At 39.5% G+C, this 23,345-nt stretch overlaps 2 protein-coding genes across 5 annotated transcripts; one reads left to right on the top strand and one right to left on the bottom strand.

The window, feature by feature from the left end:
* The first annotated feature begins 504 nt into the window (after positions 1-504).
* slc18b1 (solute carrier family 18 member B1) lies at positions 505-11,150 on the top strand. 2 transcript variants are annotated; one of them, XM_037746748.1, is made up of 14 exons: positions 505-787; positions 928-1,085; positions 3,411-3,506; positions 3,592-3,665; positions 5,670-5,817; positions 6,036-6,192; positions 7,287-7,423; positions 7,516-7,617; positions 7,710-7,801; positions 9,233-9,328; positions 9,759-9,833; positions 9,967-10,060; positions 10,447-10,499; positions 10,620-11,150. In XM_037746748.1, exons 1-14 carry the CDS (start codon positions 757-759, stop codon positions 10,672-10,674), a joined length of 1,368 nt encoding a protein of 455 aa, XP_037602676.1. In that variant the 5' UTR covers positions 505-756; the 3' UTR covers positions 10,675-11,150. The 2 variants fall into 2 exon arrangements, with proteins under 2 accessions (XP_037602676.1, XP_037602675.1); XM_037746747.1 differs by having other exon boundaries at positions 6,036-6,195.
* Positions 11,151-11,589: 439 nt separating this feature from the next.
* On the bottom strand, positions 11,590-23,057 carry ahi1 (Abelson helper integration site 1). 3 transcript variants are annotated; one of them, XM_037746744.1, is made up of 27 exons: positions 22,979-23,054; positions 22,519-22,598; positions 21,462-21,580; positions 20,697-21,277; positions 20,492-20,580; positions 19,718-19,904; positions 19,206-19,398; positions 19,033-19,128; positions 18,768-18,950; positions 18,414-18,566; positions 17,554-17,686; positions 17,266-17,389; positions 16,744-16,973; positions 16,296-16,402; positions 15,841-15,959; positions 15,524-15,654; positions 15,300-15,440; positions 14,966-15,159; positions 14,826-14,871; positions 14,649-14,701; positions 14,102-14,219; positions 13,737-13,795; positions 13,593-13,658; positions 13,342-13,504; positions 13,174-13,244; positions 12,413-12,501; positions 11,590-12,274 (listed from the first exon to the last, which is right to left on the bottom strand). In XM_037746744.1, exons 2-27 carry the CDS (start codon positions 22,526-22,528, stop codon positions 12,094-12,096), a joined length of 3,636 nt encoding a protein of 1,211 aa, XP_037602672.1. In that variant the 5' UTR covers positions 22,529-22,598; positions 22,979-23,054; the 3' UTR covers positions 11,590-12,093. The 3 variants fall into 3 exon arrangements, with proteins under 3 accessions (XP_037602672.1, XP_037602673.1, XP_037602674.1); XM_037746745.1 differs by lacking the exon at positions 22,979-23,054 and adding an exon at positions 22,733-22,915 and having other exon boundaries at positions 12,094-12,274; XM_037746746.1 differs by lacking the exon at positions 12,413-12,501 and having other exon boundaries at positions 12,133-12,274; positions 22,979-23,057.
* Positions 23,058-23,345: the final 288 nt, after the last annotated feature.

Genomic DNA, 23,345 nt, shown 5'->3' with positions numbered 1-23,345 from the left:
TTTCATAAAAAATCCTGTACCAATTTATAATGGTAATTATGTAAAAACAAAAAAATACAGAACAAACATACATTTATTCAAACAATTAAATAAACAAACCCACACATTAAAATACATAGTAAATCATAGAACTAGTGTACCTTTTCTTTCATTTACAAATGTATTAATTTATCTATTTAGATAACATATGTAATAACTAAATGATTATTGTTATTATATAAAAACTCCTGCACCTGCAACATACATTAATTCAAGCGATTGAATAAACAAACCCACAAATTAAATTACTAGTAAGTAAATCATAAAACTAGTGTAACTCGCCCATATAAATTTTTTTTTTTTTTTTTTTAAAAAGGCAGTGTCACTATTATAATATGAAATAAACAAATATTTATTTATAAAAATAAAAATATTTAGATAAATAAATAAATATTTAAAGATAAATATGTAGCACAGAAAAAAGAAAACAAGCACGCAACTTCCGGTGACTACAGCGAGCCACCGGAAGTTGCGTATCGGAGCTTTTATTTTGAAAGGAACGTGTGTTTTCTGTGTCACTTGACGTTGAAGTTAACCTCGTTGAGGAAATACTCTGAGAAACACTCACCTCTGACTCCAGACTGTGGTTTATTATCGCTGAACAGACAGCCAGGGAGCCGGTTGACTGCCTGCTGTGCGTTTCCTCTGTGTGTCGTTATGTCACCTTCTTCATTTCTCTTCTGAATAAACTGGAAACGAAACTCTGAAAGATTAAAAATGGACACGCAAGTTGATCTTCAGGCTTCAGGTTTGTGACTTTAATAACAGCAGTGAATTAACCACTGACTGCTGTTTTAATGTGATTAATCCCATCATTAATGTCATGCTCTTTACATTCAACATGGTTAAATAATCTCTATTTCTGTTACTTGTACTGATTTCTGACAGTTAACAGCTCTCCAGATGAACCAGCAGATCCTCCTCCTCCTCCTCCTCCTCCTCCGAGGATGACCAGACAGCAGACTCTCACCTTAATATCTATGGCATCTGTCAACTTCAGCTCAATGATCTGCTACTCCATATTAGGCCCATTTTTCCCCAATGAGGTAAGACAAAAGAAGCCCACATGAAAGTGTACAAAATGACATTAAAGTACAAGATTTTAGGGGTTTAGGTACCACTTAAGGAACCCTTTCAAGGTCCCATATCATGCTCATTTTCAGGTTCATACTTGTATTTTGTGTTTCTACTAGAACAAGTTTACATGCTTTACTGTTAAACAAAACATTTTCCTCATATTGTCTGCCTGAATAAGCCTGTATTCACCCTCTGTCCAAAATGCTCCGTTTTAAAGGTCCCATATTGTAAAAACTGAGATGTTCAGGTCTTTTACATTATAAAGCAAGTCTAAGTACTATATAAATACTGTTTAACTATCAAAACGCTGCCCGTATTCAGAAGTTGTGCGTTTGAAACAAGCCGTTAGGATTTCTGTCCATTTGTGATGTCACAAATATACAATATTTAGACCATTACATGGTTTTAAACGTAAATATTCTAAATGTGTCCCAGTTTATTCCTGGTTGCAGTGTATGTGAATGACATCAGCTGACAGGACGTACACATGGACCCAAACTGTTGCCCAGCAACGTAATTACGTTGCAATTCCATTGAAATAGATAGATAGATAGATAGATAGATAGATAGATAGATAGTAACTTTATTGATCCCGAGGGAAATTCAAGTTTCCAGCATCACAGTTCCATAGTGCAAAACATGTTAGTAAAAAGGCAGTAAAAAAGTTAGTAGTGCACTAAAACGGAGCGTTTCAGACAGAGGGTGAATACAGACATATTAAAGCAGACAGTATGAGGAAAATTAAGTTTTTTTTTTTTTTTTATTATATTACAGCATGTTAACATGTTCTAGTAGAAACACAAAATACAAGTATGAACCTGAAAATGAGCAGGATATGGGACCTTTAAATAAAGGGTTAATTCAGGGACTTTCCTGCTGCAGCCTCACTTGGTCTGGTATGACCAAGGTGGCTAATGTTACAAAATTTAAATAGATATTTGCCTACATTACTGAGTCAGTTTTCAAACATACAGTACTGACTCTTGCACTAAGTTTTTATCATTTTACATCATTACATAGATATAGATAAAATACTGAGAGAGTGCATACTTTCAATCCTGGTAATATGCATCTGCACAGGCCAATAAATTAGTCATTTTACTAACAGAAAATGTTAAAGGTCCCATATCATGCTCATTTTCAGGTTCATACTTGTATCTTGTGTTTCTACTGGAACATGTTTACATGCTTTACTGTTAAAAAATGTTCCTCATATTGTCTGCCTGAATATGCCTTTATTCACCCTCTGTCTGAAACACTCCGTTTTAATGCATTACAATGGAACTGCAACGGAATTGCGTTGCTAGGCAACAGCATGGGTCCATGTTTACTTCCTGTCAGCTGATGTCATTCACATACACAGCAACAGGAAATAAACTGGGACACATTTAGAAAGTTTAGGTTTAAATTTAAAACTGTGAAATGATCTAAATATATTGTAGATTTGTGACATCACAAATGTACAGAAAGTCTGACAGATTGTTTCAAAGGCACAGTTTCTGAATACGGGCTGTTTGTATTACTCTGTGGATTGAGCGTTTTGATACTTTCACAGTATTTATATAGCACTTAGACCTGCTTTATAATAAAAATAAAAGAAAATCAAATTTTGTTTTCTACAATATGGGACCTTTAAAATACACATTGTTGACTTTGTTGACAATGTTTTGAGATAGCTGCGAACAAATGACACTGAAATACAGGACACAACCTTTTGGGATGTTGTGGTGACTCATGATACGATACAGTCATATTTGTATTTTGAGACAAACTAGAAAGAGAAGTTCATTCATAGTTCATTTGATGCTAGAAACTGATGCTTTTCGTTGACTGGAGAAGTGTCAGCATTTGAAAGCGAGGTCATGGCCTCATTCATGTAGGTGAGGCAGCCATCATCAATTCCCTTTAACATGTCAGTACTAGTGTCTTCTGGGTGAATGCATGAGTAATCATGTGCCTGATAGACCTCTCTCCCTGAAGGCCAGTTAATGACTGGCTCTGTTATACTCATTTGGTTCAGGTAAGGTCAATATAGATGTAATAACTGTTAAGCAAAGGTTAGGGCACATGGAGTAAAAAATATGATAAGGAATTTATTAATCATTTGAGGGATTAATTCATAGGAACAGCTCTGTGATAACTGCATTAATTTGTTTTCTCAATACATCTTCCATTTATTGACTATTTGTGTTATTCACTTTACATTACATGTCCTTGTTTATGTTGTGTAGATGGTGTGAAATAACCGTTTCTCCTCAGACCAATAAACACATTACATGCATGTTTCTACACAGGCAGTAAAGAAGGGAGCCAGTCAAACTGTCATTGGTCTCATATTCGGCTGCTACGCTGTCTGCAATCTAATTGGCTCGTTGATAATGGGGAAATATGTAAGTATATGGCTCTAGTTCTTATCAGCATGTGAAGTGTAATTTGCTGCCCAGGTGTATTTACTCTCTGTTTGTTGTGTATCAGATTGTCCAGATTGGTGCAAAGTTCATGCTTGTTATGGGGCTTTTTGTGTCTTCAGGCTGCACCATTATGTTTGGGTAAGTGTTTGTTTTGTGTCAATAATGATGATATTAGCCACAGAAACATATTACGCACAGTTGCTCATATATTAAAGTAACCGTAACATATTTTTGTAAGTTTGAAAGCACTCAGAGAGCAACTCTAATACTGAAATAGAATCACAATAGAGATTGGCACTAAAACCCTGATATGCTCACTTAACAGAAGTTTATCTGTGCTCAGCTTTATATTTGAGGTGTTTGGCTGCAGATTAATGAAGGCTGGAAATATTCTGTAGTCTTTTATTGTCAACAAATCTAATGAAAAGAGGACAAAGACCACCAAATGTGTATTAATATGCAGATAAAAATAGTTCCAACAAATGCAAAAATGTCTTCTTTTTGAGTAGCGCTTGCTAAAACCTTATTACGCTGGGAAGCGCAGGGAGCAGGGGAAGGAACTAAACGCAGGTTACTGACTCAGAAGTAAGATGAATAGAGGATTTATTGGAAGGGTTGCGGGGGAAAAGGAGGTGGAATGAGCTGTGAGGTAGGTGGGTGGTGAGGAATGGCTAGAGCAGGATGGAAGAATGAGGGAGAATGACGCGGGCAGGAGCTGAGGTGGCAGATGAGTAAGTTGTAAAACAGGTAGGCAGGCAGGTAAATGGTCCTGGGGTGCAGGTAAAGACATAGCTATTAACCCAGGAAATAACACAAGAAAACAATCAGAAGGAAATGGAGAGCAGACTGACGCATTAACTACCACAGTAGCTGAAGCAATGATCCTGGCCAGGAGTGGTTGACAGGCCGGCGTAGATATACTGCAGGCTGATGAGACTGATGACAAGCAGGCGTGCAGATTGGGAGGGATTATTGGCTGATTGTTGACAGGTGTGTGTGATGAGCAGAGCCGAGAGAATCAGTAGGACCATGCCCACACACAGACACTGACAGGGAGGGGCTTGAAACACAGGGGAGAGGGATACAAAAGAAACACTTGGGCTGCAGTCGAAACATTTTTGTTTGGGAAGGTTCCTAACGCAGTGAAATGACCTTGAAGTATCTAGGTAGCAGCCATGATAAGAGCTGTATGAATTCTCTATAAATGCTAAAGAAAGGTGCTTCAGTGCTTCCTTTATTATCTCCTTTAGCATAGGATACACTGGACAATCCTTTACATAAGGAAAGGAGAGAATAACATCCCACAATTCCTTGCAGCCACAACTTTTAAAGCGACGCACCATTCTGCCGTTCATGAAAACAAACGCTTTGGAAATCCGCCGGAGCACGGCTAAGGATGTGACAAACCTACAGCGCCCATTTGTTTTAGGAAATATTTATCCTTTTTAAAAAGGTGAAACAACACACTTGTGACCAATTTTTTACAGATTTACATCTTCCATAGGAATGAATGGAATTGGCGCTGAGAGCCACAGACAGGGCGGGGAAGTTGGAAAGTATTGAGACACACACTAATGCAGACATTGTTGGTCTTTTCATGGGATTTGTTGACAATAAGAAAAATATAGAATGGTGAGACCAGATAGCTGAGTGGTTAGGGCACACACCTCATGGGCAGCGAGCCCAAGTTTGATTCCTAGCTGGCTGGACCATTTGCTTCACAACATTCCCCTACTCTCTTTCCCCACATTTCCTGTCTCTCTCCACTATCGCTACCAAATAAAGGCATAAAATGCCCCAAAAAATTTTTTTAAAGAAAAATATAGAAAAACACCAGCCTCACCTTTTAAGATAATTATGAAAAAATATAACTGCAAGGTCACAAAATATCATATAGCACAGTATAGTATTGACATACATGTGTCTTTGTGAATGTATTGTTATTCTCCATTTTATTATAATGTGGATAAATGAAGATTTGTGATTTCATTAGGTGTAAAAACTATGATTCTTAGTTGTAATGTCTTCAGTCAGACTATTTAAGACCAAACTAAAAGCCCATTCAGTCATTGTGTTTCAATGTTTCTATTTAGATTCCTGTCTGACATTAATTGATTGTTTTTTTGCTTTCTTTTCTCGCAGGTTACTCAACCGGGTTCCTGCAGGACCCCCCTTCATAATCCTGTGCTTTGTAGTGAGGTCCATAGACGCTTTAGGCTTCGCCGGAGCAATGACCTCGTCTTTTGCCCTGACAGCAAAAATATTCCCAAACAATGTGGCAACTGTTTTGGTGAGTGCAGACAACCCTTGTTGGTCTGGTATGTTGTTTAGACATTAAGATCCCGAGAAAAACAAAAACAGCATTATGGTTCGGGTTGTTTTGTATCTCCCAGTGTCATGGAAAATAATAAACATCCTCTGGTATGTGTAGTAATAGTCGTAAAGCTGAGGAAATGCTCAGATGCTGTGCTTGCATAATTTTAAATTGCTGCCATTCTCTCCGTTTAGGGCAGTTTGGAGATTTTCACAGGACTCGGTCTCATTCTGGGGCCACCGGTCGGAGGCTGGTTCTACCAGTCGTTTGGATATGAAGTCCCTTTTATGCTTCTTGGATGTTTCCTGTTGATTATGGTTCCTTTCAACATATACATCCTGCCAAACATAGGTAGTAGTTTGAAATTTCAACATATTATTTGTTCATTTTCAGTCATTTTAAAGGAACAGTGTGTAACATTTAAGGGGATCTATCGGCAGAAATGGAATATAATATTAATAAGTATGTTTTCATTAGTGTATAATCACCTGAAAATAAGAATCGAAGATGTTTATATCGACATACAGAGCAGGTCGCTCCCTCATGGAGATGACCACCATGTTTCTACAGTAGCCTAGAAAGGACAAACCACTGTGTTAACTTTTCCTGCTTGGACCGGAGTCGATAACGTTACTCTTTCTGGAGTTAACCCCCCGTCACTCCACTCAGCCGCCGAGAAACAAGACATGGGAAACATCTGTTGGTAATAAGAAGCTGCAGCATTTATTTCTGCACAAACTGCAACTTCCACTGTGCATTCACTTGATATTCTCAGAGTTGAACTAAGGCTGCATTCAGACCAGATCAGGCGTTGCGGCGAAAACGCAGGTTATCCCATTCCTTTTGAAAGGGGGTAGTGTGTTTGAGTTGCGGCAGCCACAGGGGTTAGCGAAAAAAACAGTAGAAACAGAGTCAACTATTGGAGCAACGCAACATGACGTCATGCTTTGGTGGCCAATGACGTAGCCGGCGATCCAGAGCTGTACAACCCAGCCACGAGGGAACAAAAGATGTTAATTGTCGCAGTTAATTTTTTTGAACATTAAAGTGACTGTCAACTCTGCGACGAAACGCCACAACGCCTGATCTGGTCTGAATGCAGCCTATCTCTGTCTTCTGCTCCACTAGATCACTTGTTTGCTCACACACATTCGCCGCCACTCTCTCTCTCTTTTGCTTCACCACTCACTTCCCACGTACACACACACTCTACGCACTGGCTGTGCTATTCTCCAAATGACCTACGCTACTCTTACAACAACTGGCTCTAGAGAGGTCCATTCGCGTTTTCACGTCAGCCACCGTAGTTCTTCTGCATGCTTGGCGCACGGGAGAGGTTTCAATCTGCAATCTCACCGCTAGATGTTGCCAGATGTTACACACTGTACCTTTAATAAAGTAATATTTTGCTTTCTCAGATTGTAACCGTTATTCTGTGCTTCTAGAGTCAGACCCCTCGAAGGATTCATTCTTTCGACTTCTCTCCAAAGTGAAAATCGTCCTGATCTGCTATGTGATATTCACTCTTAGCTCAGGTCTGGGCTTCTTGGATGCCACGTTGTCCCTGTTTGCTATGGAGAGGGTAATTTCCTTTCTTCTGATAACGTCAACTTACTGTAGAAAGAAAGATTATTGAGCTTCATGTGAGTTTTTCCACCTCTCTGTTGGATCTAGTTTGGCCTCACATCCGGCTACGTGGGACTCATCATGCTTGGTTTGTCGTTACCATACTGCCTGGCGTCACCGCTGATGGGCTATATCACTGATAAATATCCTGTGAGTATTAAAGCAAACCTGGTTTACTCTCTCAGAATTTTAAGTTTGTCATTTTGAACTAAATCCCTCATGTGTGTGTTGGTGTGTATCAGTCCATCAGGCCTTGGTTCATGGTGATAGGAGGCACCGCCACAGCGATTGCCTTCTGCATGCTCGGCCCCGTCCCGTTCCTTCACATCCCGAGGTGAGCATGTGGTGAAGATAGAAAGAAACAGAGACCCTCTACTTTAAAAGAATAGCCCACATTTTTGGAAATATGCATATTCTATTCTATTTATTATTATCTGTCCATTTAAAGGGATAGTTCGGGTGTTTTGAAGTGGGGTTGTATGAGGTATTTATCCATAGTCAGTGTATTACCTACAGTAGATGATGGTCGGTACGCCACTAGCTTTGAGAAACAGACAGGAGTTACCGACACCGGAGCAAAGCAATGTCCTGCTGTGGACGGGGACGGCAGAAAAGCTTATTTTAGCCGACTAAAAGAAAGGCTCACCTAAAAAAATAGATATCAGTTTAAGTGTATGCTATATGTAGAATATTTTCACAGCTCTATCTTGCCGTCAGACTGCCCTCTCCTTCTCCTTTCCAATGGGGAACTGATCTGAAAGTGAAACATATCTATGCTCTCTCCAAAGCCAGCAGGCTCAGATGACAAAAACTGTATGTTTCAGTTCAGTTCCCCATCGGAAAGGAGAAGGAGAGGGCTGTCTGACGGCAAGATAAAGCTCTAAATATAGCTTGATGGATATAGATTTTACATTAACATTTACATAGAATACATGTTTCTGCCGTCTCCGTCCACAATACTGCATTGCTTTGCTCCGGTGTCGGTACTCCAGTCTGTTTCTCCAAACTGGGGGTGTCGACCGTCATCTACTGTAGGCAAAACACTTACTATGGATAATTATCTCATACAACCCCACTTGAAAACACCAAAACTATGCCTTTAGTATGGACTAGCCTGCTAGCCAACTAGCCTGGCTCGAGCAAATTGATATCTTGTGCTTTTCAGTGTATTTAGAGCTCTTATCGAGAACATTAACAGAATAAAACACACTTGAGTCTTTAATTGAGCTAATCTAATGTACTATATTTCTGTTTTTATCACTGGTCCATTCTAGTGAACGTGATACTTCAGGAATGTCTTGAGCGAATTTCTTCAAATTTGGCACAAAACATCCACTTGGACTCAAGGATGACCTGATTTGATTTTGGTGGTCAAAGGTCACTGTTACGTCACGTCTGTACCATTCTACCGATATCTCAGGAACGCCTCGAGTGAATTTCGTCAAATTTGATTTGAATTTGGTGTTCAAAGGTCAAAGGTCAAGGTCACTGTGACCTCACAAAACACGTTTTTGGCGATAACTCAAGAATTCATATGCTAATTATTAAAAATTTCACACAAAAGTCTAATAGGATAAAATGATGACATTTTGGACAGACATGGATGTAAACTGAAACTTGACGGTAATTCTAGTTACATATATAAAAGATTTGAGTTCTTCCTCCACGACTAGCAGTACTCAGTAAGTAATGTGTTACTTCAAAACTATCTGTACTAACTTTATATATTCATTCTGTTTTTGTGCGTGTGTGTTTGTATGTGTAGTCATCTGTGGTTGCTGATCCTCATGCTTGGTGTAATTGGGTTTTCTCTTGGCATGACTGCAATCCCCACGTTCCCTGAGATCATCACATGTGCATAGTGAGTGGCTTCATATGTTGTGCTACTACATTCATGACCTGTAGTTGTTATGTAAGGGATAATGTTCAGCGAGCAGGTCATTGTTCTGAAATAAACCCAGACAGGGTGATGCGGCACATGCGGTCTTGCATCACCCTGAAGGGGTTTATTTCACAACAATGACCTGCTCACTGTAAATTATCCCGCTTATTACACGGCTACTTTCTTAAGAAATCAATTATTTGACACAAAAACGGTCTGCCAGAGTCCGATATCAGAACTGTGCCCATAGCAACGGTCTGTTATACATAGCAACGGTCTGCTATAAAGAAATACCAGACAGCTGAATGCCATGATTGACAAATCCGAATCGAGTATTCAACAAAGTCGTGTAATAAATATATATAATGCAAGGGGAAACACATACTCCACATTCTTTTCTTCTTTGTAGTGAACAAGGATTTGAAGAGGGGCTGAGCACTCTTGGAATGGTGTCTGGACTGTTTGGGGCATTTTGGTCCATCGGGTAAGTCCTTCTGGTTTTCACCGATATCCAAAAACCATTTGCTTTTCAGCAGCCGTAAAATGACAGCAGATATGAAATCAATTGTCTCGCTGGTTGGTACTGATTTCCTGCCCTTTGATTTTTTTTTTAAAAGGATGTTTTATGGCCCGACAGTGGGCGGCCTTATCACGCAACATCTGAGCTTCGAGTGGGCAGCTGCAGTCCAAGGCGGCTTGGCGTTGTTGGGTGTAAGTATCAGTCTGTGCAGTGTTCAGGTCCATCATGATCCATGTGAGGAAAGGAAGCAGACACATGAAGCAGTGGAAATTGCTGCTCATTTGCAGGCATATTAGCATTATTATTGTTGATTTGAAAGATCCCAGTTCACAGTTTATGACCATATCATCAGAAATAAATGATTAGTTACTCGTGCACTCAGCTTTATGTCAGGCTCAACGGTCACACGGCTGATTTTCAAGCCTGTAAAATGTCGTCAGTGTGACAGAGACAGCATGAGACTGTGAAAGTTGCCGCTTTACTTGCACGGCATTTATTTAAGGATGGAGAAAGAAGCGTGTGATTGTCTTTTCTTAGCAGTTACACGCATGAAACTCAATGAACGCTCTGTCCTCAGGCCTTTCTCCTCGCTGTGTATTACCTGTGTAATCCCCCACAACGACAACAAAGGTAACTTCAAATGCTGATAATCAGATTTATGTGATATATTTAGATACCTCATATATACTGTATACTACACTTTCCAAGAACATGCTGGGTGTAACGCTCACTTTTATGTTTCAATTGAAGCGTTCGAGAAGATAGTCAACGAACAGATGAAAGCACTCCTCTCCTGACTGAATGAAGCCGTCAGCAACACGTGAAAGGACGCCATACTGAACAAAACTACATCTTAATGTGTCAGCTGCTTGTAATTCTTTCTACTTAAGTCATGGAAATATTTTCCCGTAGCCTAAACAACAGCCTAAAAACAAAGCGGTACAACTGTATTGAGAATTTAAATAGATTGTTTCATATTGTACATGATGCTGAATGAATGTAACATGATTGTAGTCAACCACTGGAATGTGCAGATCACAAACTAAATGTGCCTTTTGTTCTGAAGCTCTGCTGTATTAATGATCTTAGTTTTCTTACATCACATGACCTGGATTTCAGGTTGAAGTAACACAAGTCAAGAGCTGCTATATAATTCAATATAACAGGGAGTATTGTGTCACCATCTCACTGCAGTTGGTGATTTTATATACCTTCTTTTCTGACCGTCCAAGATTTTTGCACTGATATGAATAAAAACTGTAAATATGTAAATGAAAAACACTCAGCTGTGTGTTCATTCACTCTATCCTTTCACACCATGTCTGTGCACGCCATGCAAGTAGCATGATTTAAAGTTAAGCTGACATCATGCATTGCATAGCCTGCTTATATTTTATTTGACGGACAAAACATCATAGTTACCCAGCTGTCCACTGAAACATTAGCTGTATTGTAAAATAATTTCCAAGTGTGTCACACATACACAAAAAATCTATATCTTCTTGCTATTAGAATCTTGAATGAAAATACATTTACATATCCAAAAGTTATAAGATATAAAATCATTATCATCATCATGCTAATGAACTCCACACATTCATTTATAGGTGACTCCACTTGACTGGCTCAAGTAATTCTCTAAAATAATAGCAAAAAACTGAATATTTAGTGCCCTATTTGAATCATTTCACAGGCACGTTCCAAAAATGTAAGGCATGCATAATCAAAAAAGCCCTTAAGCATATTTATTTAAACATTTTAGATATCAAAAATGTGACTTTACATATGATTTATAGAAAGAGAAATTAATTATCTGGATTTTTATATACTGTAGCTGTGAAGAAGTGGCGTATACAAACATGATTAATCTCTTACAGGCTAAGAAAATAAAACTACAATATTACAATCATTTGGTTTCTACATCAGTAAAAATGTACATAATAGTCAATTTCAAGCTTGCGTCAATAAATATGTAAAACTTACAAGAATTCCTAGAATTGCACAATTCTTGATACGAAGACATTTTTTTCAAGAACAAATATTTACAATTCATTGATCGATCTGTATTCATTAGAATACAGAACATACTGACTGTTCAAATATAAAACGGTAAAAATACAACACACCTGCAAAGTTATTGTGACTGCATAAAACGTATTTTATATTTTAAAAAAAGAATAAAGGTGAAAGCCCTCGAGTTGAAAACAACGATGTGTCCGTGAGTTTATGTATCAGGCTCGAAGGCACCATTAGTCCGACCCGTCGGCCTCTTAGGGAGAGGTCTGTCTGCTGATCTGCCTCTCCTCCTGCTGCTCGTCAAAGCCGGAGCATCTGCATCTGAAAATGTGGCCTGAGATGAAGGTGCAAGGACTCCTAGCTTCTTCACCTTCTTTTTCCTTCTAGTTCTGCGGGAAAATCATCATTCACAATCAGTATTCATTATTTCTAAAAACCATAATATAACATGTCAGTTATAAACCTTTGTTGTCTTGCGTGGAGCCTCATGCAGTGTTCAGTAACCATGACCCCGTGAAGCTACTCACCTGGCATCCATCAACTCAGGTTCAGTGTCAGAAAGAGTCGGCTCAGAAAGAAACCGAAGTTCCCCAGAAGAACTAATTGCAGCAGATACCTTGGAAAAGTAAGGAAGGAAGGAGAAGAGATAAAATGACAGGAAAAGCCATCGTCCCATACAGATACTGAAAAAGAGATCATCATGCATTCTTTTATGCACCAAAAACTTAAAATTTAAGTGATACTTCTCCCAAAATCCCAAAGATTTTTAAAGGAATACTTCACCTGCAAAATGATCATTTGTATATCGATTACTCACCCCGTGTTACCTTGAATTCTTATTCACTTCACAGTGAATAAAGAATACGAAAGCAAGCATTTACATGTCTTTATGAATGATATGACACTTTGTCATGAAAACTTCTACATCCTTATTATTTGCAGGTGTTGGGTGGCAATAATCAACACAAAACCCCCAAAATAATGGGAGAAAAAGACAAAACAAGAGTCTACAGCCATGCTAAAAGCTCTGTGAGGCTGTACTTTTGGCACGGTGGTACTGTAGTGGTGAATTATGAACAAGGGTGTTTGATGGTCAAAAGAAAGATTGAGGTGGAGTATCACTTTACCAAGCAGAAACACAGACACCACAGACACAAGAGAGAGAAGACCTGCATATGAAGTGAAAGAAATGTACACCCAGGCACACCCTGTTTCACCTTCATTACTGATGAAAAAAAGATCAGATTCAAATCCAGGACAGACGCCTCTGTATTATTCTGTCTCTTACCCTGGTTGGTGTTGACCTCTCAACCGTCCCCTCAGACATGGCTGCGTGAGTCGCCTCATCACTGAAATCTCCTACAATATAAAATAAATCAGCATCTTGCATCACATCTGGAAGTTTCATATTCATGATCCACTAGGTGTCTATCACAATAAATTATAATTCACTCACTCTGATCTGCTACATAAGCAGCGAGAAAATATCCCTGCTGCCCATTGGCCAGACGCCCAAACCACCAGTTGTCATTGTCTTTGTACAGCACTTGGATGACATCACCACGGCGTGTGGTCAGCTCATCAGACCGATTAGCTCTGTAGTCGTGGAGCGAGACAACCTAGAAGAGGAACACAGAGGTGGACGTGTTGAATATGTGAGGGGAAAGGTTGCATTCGACTGAGCTCGCAGCTACAGGGGATACTTACTACTTGTTGAACAGGGTCAGATTCTGTTTCGACGTGGATGCCTGAAGAGATGTGGTCAGGAAGGCTCTGATGGAGAAAAACAACATCAATTTTTTATACATTTTAATGCGGAAAAGTTCCATATTAAACCTTTAACAGCCTTACCGTCTGTAGCCGGAAAGATGAAGCTCCTTTTAGACGCTGGCCGACTGGACTGAACCCGCCTGAAAGTACAAGAAAAACAAAACAAAGGCAGGCATAAATATTTAATCTTAGACTGTAACACAATCCAGTGAGTTTACAGAGATCACTTACGGACACAAGTGAAAATCACAAGCGGTCCATCTTTGTCTCTGTGTACGGTGTACATACTTCAGGAGACTCTAAACCACAACGCTAGAAGCGCTACTCTTTACTCTGTGCAGCTATAATCTTGGAAAATATTTGACCTTGCATTTCACAGAGCGGCAGTAAAGTCACTCACTGGTTAAAGACAAATAACAGTGTGATTAACTGAACAAGCCACTCACGGTGTTGGGTGCTCAGAGCTGCCTGGGGGATAAGCTGCTCCGCCAGAGAGCCAGAGAACTGCAGCTGGGAGTGCGGCGACAGGCGAGATGGAGGTGGCAACGAAGCATTTAATCCCGTCTGCAAAGGAAAAACTGGACTTTCTAGCAATTTGATAATTTAAAAATAGCAGTAACTTAATAACGGCTTTCTATTTCATGTAAACCTGCTTAGGCCTCCTAATGCAAGTTAATGTCAAGATTAAATTTAGACTTTAAAAGTTTCATGTGACTTAAAGTACGACAATGGCAGCCAGCAGGATTACCTGGATACGGCCTAGTAGAAATGCAACACACTTCTCTAACGCTGTGCTAATCAAGATTTGAGTTAAAAATACACAGTCTATTACTTTATAGACATATTTATGTGGTGTGTTTCCTTTCTCAGCACTTGAGAGGAAACGACAGAGATCACAAAATCAATGTTGGCATAAAGGGCTCTCCAGGTTACATCACCATAAATGACCTCAATAAAGACCAAGTATACAAAGGTGTGTTTACAAAGACTCACCGTGCCAGAATCTATTGTGAAGCTCCTCCCTGTGTGAGTAATGCTCATTTTGTCTGCAAACCAAACACACAAAACCAGAATATAATTATAATAATACAGAGACAGCACTGTTGCAAAAACAAGGTTAATCAAGATGTAATGCAGTTAAACAGTAAAAATCTCAAACACATACAGTACCTTGCTCATACATGTATCCAGAAGTTGAAGACCTCGGATGTGGTTCCTAAAATGATTTTAAAAAAGTGAGTTTTGGTGTATATTGAATTTCTATATTTCTATATACACTTATTTCAATGTAGTAGAGGATGAGTATTTACAAGTACTGAATCCAGTTGCTCCTTAACAGACTGCATTTTCAATGCAAGTCTTGTTGCTTGGGCGAACTGATCCATGGTTGAAGCAACAGATGTGTCCTGTAACGCTTGCGGGTCCGGTGTGTTTCTGAAGGTTCTGGTGTCTGCAGACGCTGATCTGCTCGTAGCTTTTATATTGTGCACCTCCAGCTGGGAAACTGTGTGACACAGCATGACATAGGTTGTATTTTAATCCTTGTATGTATCAACTGAATCAAATAGCTCAGCTGACTGGAATAACATTCAGATCTGAAAAGGAGGTGAGCGAAGTTGATGAGAGATTCAAGTTTTCACAAACCTTTGCCATCGTAGCGGTACACGCGGACAGGCTGGCTCTGACCGAAGGCACTGAAAGCGATCATGTTCTCGTGAGGGTGGAAGGCCACGCCGTGGAGAGCAGAGCGGTAACAAAGCTCAGAGTAGACAGCAACTTGGTCACCTGAGAAGACATAACGGCTGACAGCTGGAGCCACTGTGCAGAATACTTTTAAAGCTGACAGACAATAAACATGATAATCTCACCTGTGTCTGTATTCCAGACATAAGCCATCCCATCCTCGCTGCCAGAGAAGATGAAGGTCCCACAGGGCGTGAAAGTGCTATAGATCCTCTCTCTGTAGTTTGTGGCTCCGGTGTACTTCTTTAAAGCCAGGCTGAAAGGGGCAGATACATTGTTGAAGAGATGGATAATGTCATAAAGTCGTAAAAAAAACTTTTTTTTTGCACTGGGTGACTGAAGAGGCTCTATAGCAAACCGCAAAACCAACAGCGACACTCAAAAAGCAGAACAGAGGTCACTGTTTCCTGTAATTAATTAGGTTATGTCTTATCTTATTTACATTCTCAAGTCCATCATCCTCAGGACGCTGTCCTTGGCGTGGATGAGCAGGCACCGCCCGTTTGGATGCAGCTGCAGCATGTTGATGGGGACGCCGCTGAGGTCGCTCTCGTCTATTTTCTGCAAAGACAAAACATGCAGAGTTTCTATTTCTTAATTTCGCTTCTATAGGCTATTTTCACAGCATCCATTTTGACATGTCATTGCTGGGTGAACACAGGTGTAATTCATAACGTTAATTATGGTTCTGGTATTGTGCATGCTGGCTCACTGGAATGGCTGTGACACACTAAAAAAGAAAGAATGGGACCATAATTAATTTGATCTATTACACCTGTGTTCACCCTGCTATGACATGCCTATTGCACAAGCAGACCACCATCTGACAAATCTAAAGTATCCTGTATGATTTGTACATGTAGATCAAACATGACAAATATCATCTATCATCTGTACCTTCTCTATGCACCAGCGATGACATAGCTGACGCCGCTTGCTGTCGTTTACTGTAGTTTTCCACACGAGGATGAGGCCTCTGTTGTCTGCAGAGAACATTCTCCTTCCTATTTACAACAAATACAACAAAAGGAGCATCAGCTATGAGAAAACACAAGTTTAACATTCTTCATTTATATTACAGAAGAAGCCAAGCCTCACATGTCATAAACAGAGCATCCCCTCCCAACTCTGTTTTTCAAAGCTCTGTTTTATGTAACATTCTTCATAAACACAATAACATTCACATGAGGGGAATACTTCTTTAAGAGACGGCATTCATTCTTATCTTGTGCAGGGTAGCGGTTGGCTGTGGGCCTATCCCAGCATGCACTAAGTGAGAGGTACACAACATGGACAGGTTGCCAGTTTACGATGGGGTTTACACATAACATTGAAAACACAATACCTTCAAAGTCAAAACAAACGGAGTTGATGAAACCGTCGTGACCCTCAAACTCCTGCAGCAGCTGGCCGTTCACGTCATCGACGTCGAGCCTCCACACTCGTAGCAGAGCGTCGTAGCCCCCCGTCACCACCATGTTCTGGGCTGTGGGGTGGTACTGAGCACAGTATACGAAGCATGGATGAGGGAGCACCTTCTTGGCCGTTCCCTGGAGCCTCTCCACGTTCCACTCCCTGACGGAGGAGAGCAAGAAAAATTTAATAATGCAAAACACTCATTTGTGCAAAGAAAGTATGTTCTTTAAATAATACTTGTGATTCACCACTGCAGCCCAAAACCTGCTGTGTCACTGGCAACATGAAGACATAGTGAGCCACTTACTGTGAAGGGTACTTACTCCCCCTGGAGGTGCTACGCCAAACAGCTATTACAGCGATTCAGTCACCAGCAGTGACTCCTCACCAACTCTGTCCTTCACACCTGATCAGTTTCATTTATTTTCTCATTTTACAAGCGTAAACTTACTTGACAGTTCCATCAGAGGAGGCCGACAAAAGGCTGCGATCGTCTCTGGACCAGCAGAGATCATAGACTATTTTGAGATGGCCACTGAAGGCAGCCAGAACCTGGCCAGAGGGAATCTCATACACTGAAACAGAAAATGAATGGATTCTTTTTAATTTTTTGTATATGCTTGGAAGTTGTAGAGTCCTGAGATCATCTCCCCAGAGCTGTTCATGTATAACCAGCGAGTTAATTAGCTGGAGATTTCTGCTGAGGAGTGAAGAGCAGCAGGGAAGAGATGTTGCTTACCTATCACAGGGAAAGCATCTCTGTCAGCACAAGCAGCAGCCAGCATCGTCCCGGTATGAGAGAAGAGCACTGTGAAGCAGCCCATATGACCACCATGGAATGAGTGCAAGGACTTGTTAGGAATCCGACAGACCTTTAACAGAGAGACTCGGGTAAGGTTTGTGTAGTCAACCACGTTTCAAGAAGAGGGTCACATTTTTTTCTGTGTTAAAACAACACCGACATGCTCATATGTTGGCGTCAGCTGAACTTTACATCATCGTTATTTTACATAGAACAACGACTGTGGATTTGTTCTCTCGTCTCTTACATTGGCATTGCATGAGGAAGAGATCACTTCACAGACATAATGGACAAGAGGAATGATCACAGTAGGACTGTAACTAACGATTATTTTCATTGTTGATTAATCTGTTGATAATTTTTCTCTATTAATCGATTAGTTGTTTGGTCAGAAATTATTCACATATAAGAAGCTGGAATCAGAGAATTAAAAAAAAAAAATCTTAAAAATTACTCAAACCGATTAATCGATTATCAAAATAGTTGGTGATTAATTTAATAGTTGACATCTAATCGATTTATTGTTGCAGCTCTAGATTCCCAGTGACCAGAAACAGCTTGAATGTAAACATGTGAGTGTGAATCCATTCTGTGCTGATGCAGTGAACCCTATCATCCCCACATATACTGTATCATGATGCATTGCATCAAAAACAATCCACAGAAATGATTTGTAATTCTACTGAACAGGGAATATTATACTAAAGAAAATAACCAACTTGTCAGAATGCGTTGCTAAAACTGTTACAATTTATATTTTGCAAAGACTTCTTTTAAATTTTCCTAATTCCACCAACCTGTCCAGGCAGCCTGTTCCATCTCAAGGCTGGTGGTTTGTTGTCTAGAGGCTGAGTCAGGCTCCTCTTGGTGACCTCATTCTGCAGCTCACTGTAGGAGGTGCTGCCCCTCTCCTCCTGCAGCGCCATCATGGACCGAATACCGGGGTCCACCTGCACAACAAAAACCATCTCAGCTACAACATATCACTGAATCCACTTTACACCAGAAGATCTGAAACATTATCTATCACTAAGACTTAACAAACAACCATTTACATATCTACATACCTATAATAGAAATGTAAGACAGAAGTATTAATTATAAAGATAAAAAAAGAAATAATAGCAGCTATAAAGCAACAGCTAACTTACATGTTCAGGGAGTTTAATGCCTTTCACCGTAACATAAAGGGTGGATCCATATTTGTTTCGGAGGAGCTTCCACCACTCGACCACCTCAATTGTTTTAGGTTGTCTCTTTGCCCGAGCTGGAGGGCAGAAGAGCTGGAGGCGAAGTTTACTGTCGATATTCAGGACACCATTCGTGCCTACGAGCTAAATGGAAATTGTGAAATAGTTATTAAAAAGAACAATTAAAAACAAAACCATTCTAAATGACCAGGGTTAATTATAGCACCTTGAGGAATGCCCATGCAATCTTTCTGAATCCTCGCTCGCGCTTGTCAACGTCAACGTTGGCTCTCGCTTCTTCCATGGTTATGAAGTCCAGGATCTTTACGAAATAAAAATAATTATTAACAACAGCTAAATTGAAACTGGCCAGATACGTCTAAATGAAGTGTCTCTTACTTCAAAGAAGAGTACAACTCTGGGGCTTTCACTGTTTTGTTGAACAAAGTAACCAAAGCGTTCGTTGAAGATGATCTGTTCCTGCCACTCAGGGATGATCGATTTGTTCTTCTTGAAGTCAAAAGGTTGAGTCATGATGGGGAGGATGTGGTCGACGTTCTCTTGCTCATAAAACGAGGAGACTGGCCGATGGCTGTGAAGAACAAGACATTTCATGTTCAAGCAAATACATTATGTTAAAATACTGAAAGTGAAGCCATACAGTTAAGGGGTTTGCAGAATATTATGTTCATTCAAAGGTTTAACCACCCTCTACTTTGGGATCTTAGGATGCCTAGATTGAACTAAAACCCAAATAACTATGGTCCAAATGTTACAAGTTACAGTTACAATGAAAGAATGTACTTGGCAATAGAAACACAATTGTTACCAAACCAATACTGATGTGAAAACACAATTAAACACTGAACTGAACTGCAGTAATGTAGGTGTCTGAGAGTGTCCATTCTCACCAGTCTTCTTTCTTCACGTACTGTCCAGTGTTTTCATCGACAACATGTATCTTCACCATGGGGTGTGAGATCAGCAGGTCCGACTTGAGGCGATCCGTTCTGTGGACGTACACTCCCAGAACAAGGCTGTCATCAAATGTTCGTTTCGATGGTACTTCTGCCTCAGTTTCACTCTCTTCATTGACAACTGAAAAATTAAAAAGCATGAAATTTATCAAAAAATGTAGAAGACTTTTTAATGGAACCTTTTAAAGAGGACCAATTATACTCATTTTCAGATGCATACTTGTATTTTGGGTTCCTACTACAACATGTTTAGATGCTTTAATGTTCAAAAAACACTATTTTTCTCAAACCAGCTGTGCTGCAGCACCTCTTTTCACTCTCTGTTTGAAGTGCTCTGTTTGAGCTCCAGCAGGCCCAATGTTGTGATTGTTTAACCAAACCATCTCTTTGGTCTCCACTCCAGCTCTGCTCTAACCAGCTTTGTTTCAGTTTGTGCCAAACTAGCCGCAAATGTGTTACTTTGTGACATCACCACGTTACAGAAGAAAAGGCGGGACTTTTCGCAATGCGTTTTAAGCAGTTCAGGAGCAGTGTTTCTGTGGGGGAGAGTAACTCCCTTTGGCGTGGACTTTGGGCTTTGTAACTTTGCAGACACAAAAAACTATATAACAATCTAAAGGAAAGGGAAAAATCACAAAAGCATAATAGGTCCTCTTTAAATTATTTTCTCATAATAATGAGACTGACAATTAACATCCAGTTAGTTACCATGTTTTTTCTTCTTCTTTTTCTTCTTTCCCTTGGATTCTGTTTCGTTGTCCACATCAGCATCCTGGTCGGTATTTTCATCTTCATCCCTAGTGGACCAAAAAGTATCAAATCTTACTTCAATATGCTGCTTAAAGCAGTGGCCTTATTACTAAATGTAAAAAAAACAAAAACAAATCTATATCATACTAGTAGATATACACACCTTTCTTCCGACTGTGTGATTACAGATTTCAACTTTTTCTTTTTCTTCTTTCCAACATCATTATTCAGCAAAACGTTTTGGGAGACAACACTCTCTTCCCCAGTCTTGGCGCTTGTCTTCTTTAAAGTCCTCTCCTCCTCCTGTGCAATCTGCTGCTGGTATTGATGCAGCAGTTTGTCCTCTGCATCCTCCACCCGACTCTCTGCCTTGTCCTCTGTATCTCCTTTGCCTTTCCCCTTCTTACTTTTTCGCTTTGACTCCTTTGCACCACCTACATCGTCTGGCTCCAAAGCAATCTCAGATTTGGAAGCATCAGCATCCTTCTGGATGTAGCTTGTGGTATCCTCAGGTACAGGGAGGGAAGGAAGCTCCCTCTTGCTTTTCCTCTTGCCTTTTGTTGTTTGAGTCTCCTCTTGGTTCCTACTGTTGTTGATATTAACCTTTTCCACTGTTTCTCGCTCTCTTCGTTTATTCTTGGTGTAGCGAGGGCTGCCCTGTTCGGGGTCATATGTGTTCTGGAGGATGGTCTCATTATCTTCTGTGTCCTTCTCAAGGTTGAGGTTCTTTTTTAGATTCTGAAGCTAAAAGAAAAAGGGGGAAGGGAGAGGAAAGAAATGTCAATATATATACAGTATGTATGTAAATCTTCTTTCCTTTAATAAGATGACAAACATTTCAATTGGTTTGCATTATTTTGCAGTGTATTTTGGAGGAAGGAGATTAAGTAAACAAACCATGTGAAAGTGAAACTTTTAGAGCACATACCACAATAGTCTCCTGAGTTTCAGTGTTTTTCTTTTTCAACGTTTTCTTCTCTGATCCAGAGTATTTCTTGAAGACTTCGTTGAATCTTTCTCGGGTCTTTGCCCGGTCTTCACTCTCACCTGTAAAAAGGTTACACTATCATTAAAGTGGCCCTGGGCTGGCTACACTGACATCAGTTAATACTATGTGATCAAAGCAGAGTGTGTTACTGTGGTGAAGGGTAAATTTACTACTAGCACTACTTACTACTCAACTTCAATGCAATTTTGAGATACTTGTGCTTAAGTAATTCCATTTCATTTCTCTACACCACCACATTTCAGATTTAAATAGTGTTTTTTACTTCACTACATCTATTTACATACATACAAAACACAATCAACAAATAAAAAATGATGCATTTTTATGGATTTAACTACCCAACAGTGTGTAAAATAGTTTAAATTAGCCCTAGCTCAATAAGATAAGATAAGATATTCCTTTATCAGTCCCGCAGTGGGGAAATTTGCAGAGTACAGCAGCAAAGGCGATAGTGCAAAAAACAAGAAGCATCAGCTAACACAGTAAAAAAAAGAGCTAAACAAAGTGTAACAAAATATGAACCATTTAAATAGAAGGAAGTATAAAAATAGGAGCAGTATATACAGCATTGACAATAAATAGACTATTAACAAAATTGCACGAGTGGAAAATGATATTGCACAGTGAAAATGAAGTGAAACTCCACCTTTAAATATTGCACAGTATGAATTACACTCAACTGTATTTTTTGTATCTGTATTGTGAATCAACTGCAACATAAAAATGCTTACACTTGCATAAATACTAATAATCCACTTATATGACATACTGTATATATAATAATATAAGACTCTGAAAGGAGGTATTCTGCATTATAACAACTTCTACTTTTGATCAAGTTAACTTCTATACAACTTGTACTGCAGGACTGGGCTTTTGTACACTGTGGTACAGTTTTACTACTTTTACTCAGCTAAGTAATGGAGTATTTCTTCTACCACAGGTGTGTTGAGAGGACAGCAGCAGGTAAACTCACCTACAGGCATCCTCAGGCACCGTGATGTCTCTCATCATTCTGAGTGCAAAAGGAGTAATCCATGGAGGAAGGCTTTCATCCTATAAATACATAACGGGGATAATGTTAACCTGTTAACCACACACACACACTGTCTGCTGGATCAGCCTGCGGTGGTTTGTTAACGAGCACAATTAGTTTAGCAATTTGGATGAAAACAGTGGAACAAACTCACATCGTGTTTTCAGTTTTATCTGCTTAGTTGTTCCTAGGAAAAGAAACCTTTAAGAGATGCTAACAGCTAACGTTAGCTTGCTACATGCTAACGTTAGCTAGCACAAGTGGCATTGTTATCGTACTTATATCGTACACGTATCTTACTACAGTGGGATTTAGCTTCTTCAACAAACAGTTTGAGCCTCAATATAAACATAAATGTGTTTAAAGAGCTGGTTATGAGTTAGTTAAGGCGTGTATTCACCCTGCAGTGATTGAGCTCTCCTCCAACTTCAACCAACAACGACGCTGAGACGGTTACCAAGTCAACCGAGGGGGCGGAGCCTGACGGACATGTTTGTGACGTAGACACAACAACAACAACAACAAATTCACCAATGGCTGAGCAAATACAAATATATATAATAATAAATAATTAAAATTACTACTACTAATAATAATAATAATAATTATAATTATAATAATAATTATAATTATTATTATTATCATTGTATATTATTATTAATAAAAAAATAAAATAAAAAAAAAATATGGCTGAGCAATTAAAAAAAAGTAATAAATAAATAAAATTGCTACTACTACTACTAATAATAATAATAATAATAATTATT

Source organism: Sebastes umbrosus, chromosome 16 (assembly GCF_015220745.1).
Source record: "Sebastes umbrosus isolate fSebUmb1 chromosome 16, fSebUmb1.pri, whole genome shotgun sequence".
NCBI lineage: Eukaryota > Metazoa > Chordata > Actinopteri > Perciformes > Sebastidae > Sebastes > Sebastes umbrosus.
Note: the sequence above shows the minus strand (reverse complement) of the source record. Positions and strands in the feature narration are given on the sequence as shown.

Excerpts from the sequence above, each read along its gene's own strand:
- ahi1 (XM_037746744.1), bottom strand. Across the intron at positions 18,951-19,032 it reads TTGCATGGGCATTCCTCAAG|CTCGTAGGCACGAATGGTGT; the intron begins GTGCTATAATTA and ends ATTTCCATTTAG. Across the intron at positions 17,687-18,413 it reads GGAACAGGCTGCCTGGACAG|GTCTGTCGGATTCCTAACAA; the intron begins GTTGGTGGAATT and ends TCTCTGTTAAAG.
- slc18b1 (XM_037746747.1), top strand. The coding sequence starts at position 757 with ATGGACACGCAAGTTGATCTTCAGGCTTCAG. Across the intron at positions 7,424-7,515 it reads CCCTGTTTGCTATGGAGAGG|TTTGGCCTCACATCCGGCTA; the intron begins GTAATTTCCTTT and ends TGTTGGATCTAG. Across the intron at positions 9,834-9,966 it reads GGGGCATTTTGGTCCATCGG|GATGTTTTATGGCCCGACAG; the intron begins GTAAGTCCTTCT and ends TTTTTTTAAAAG.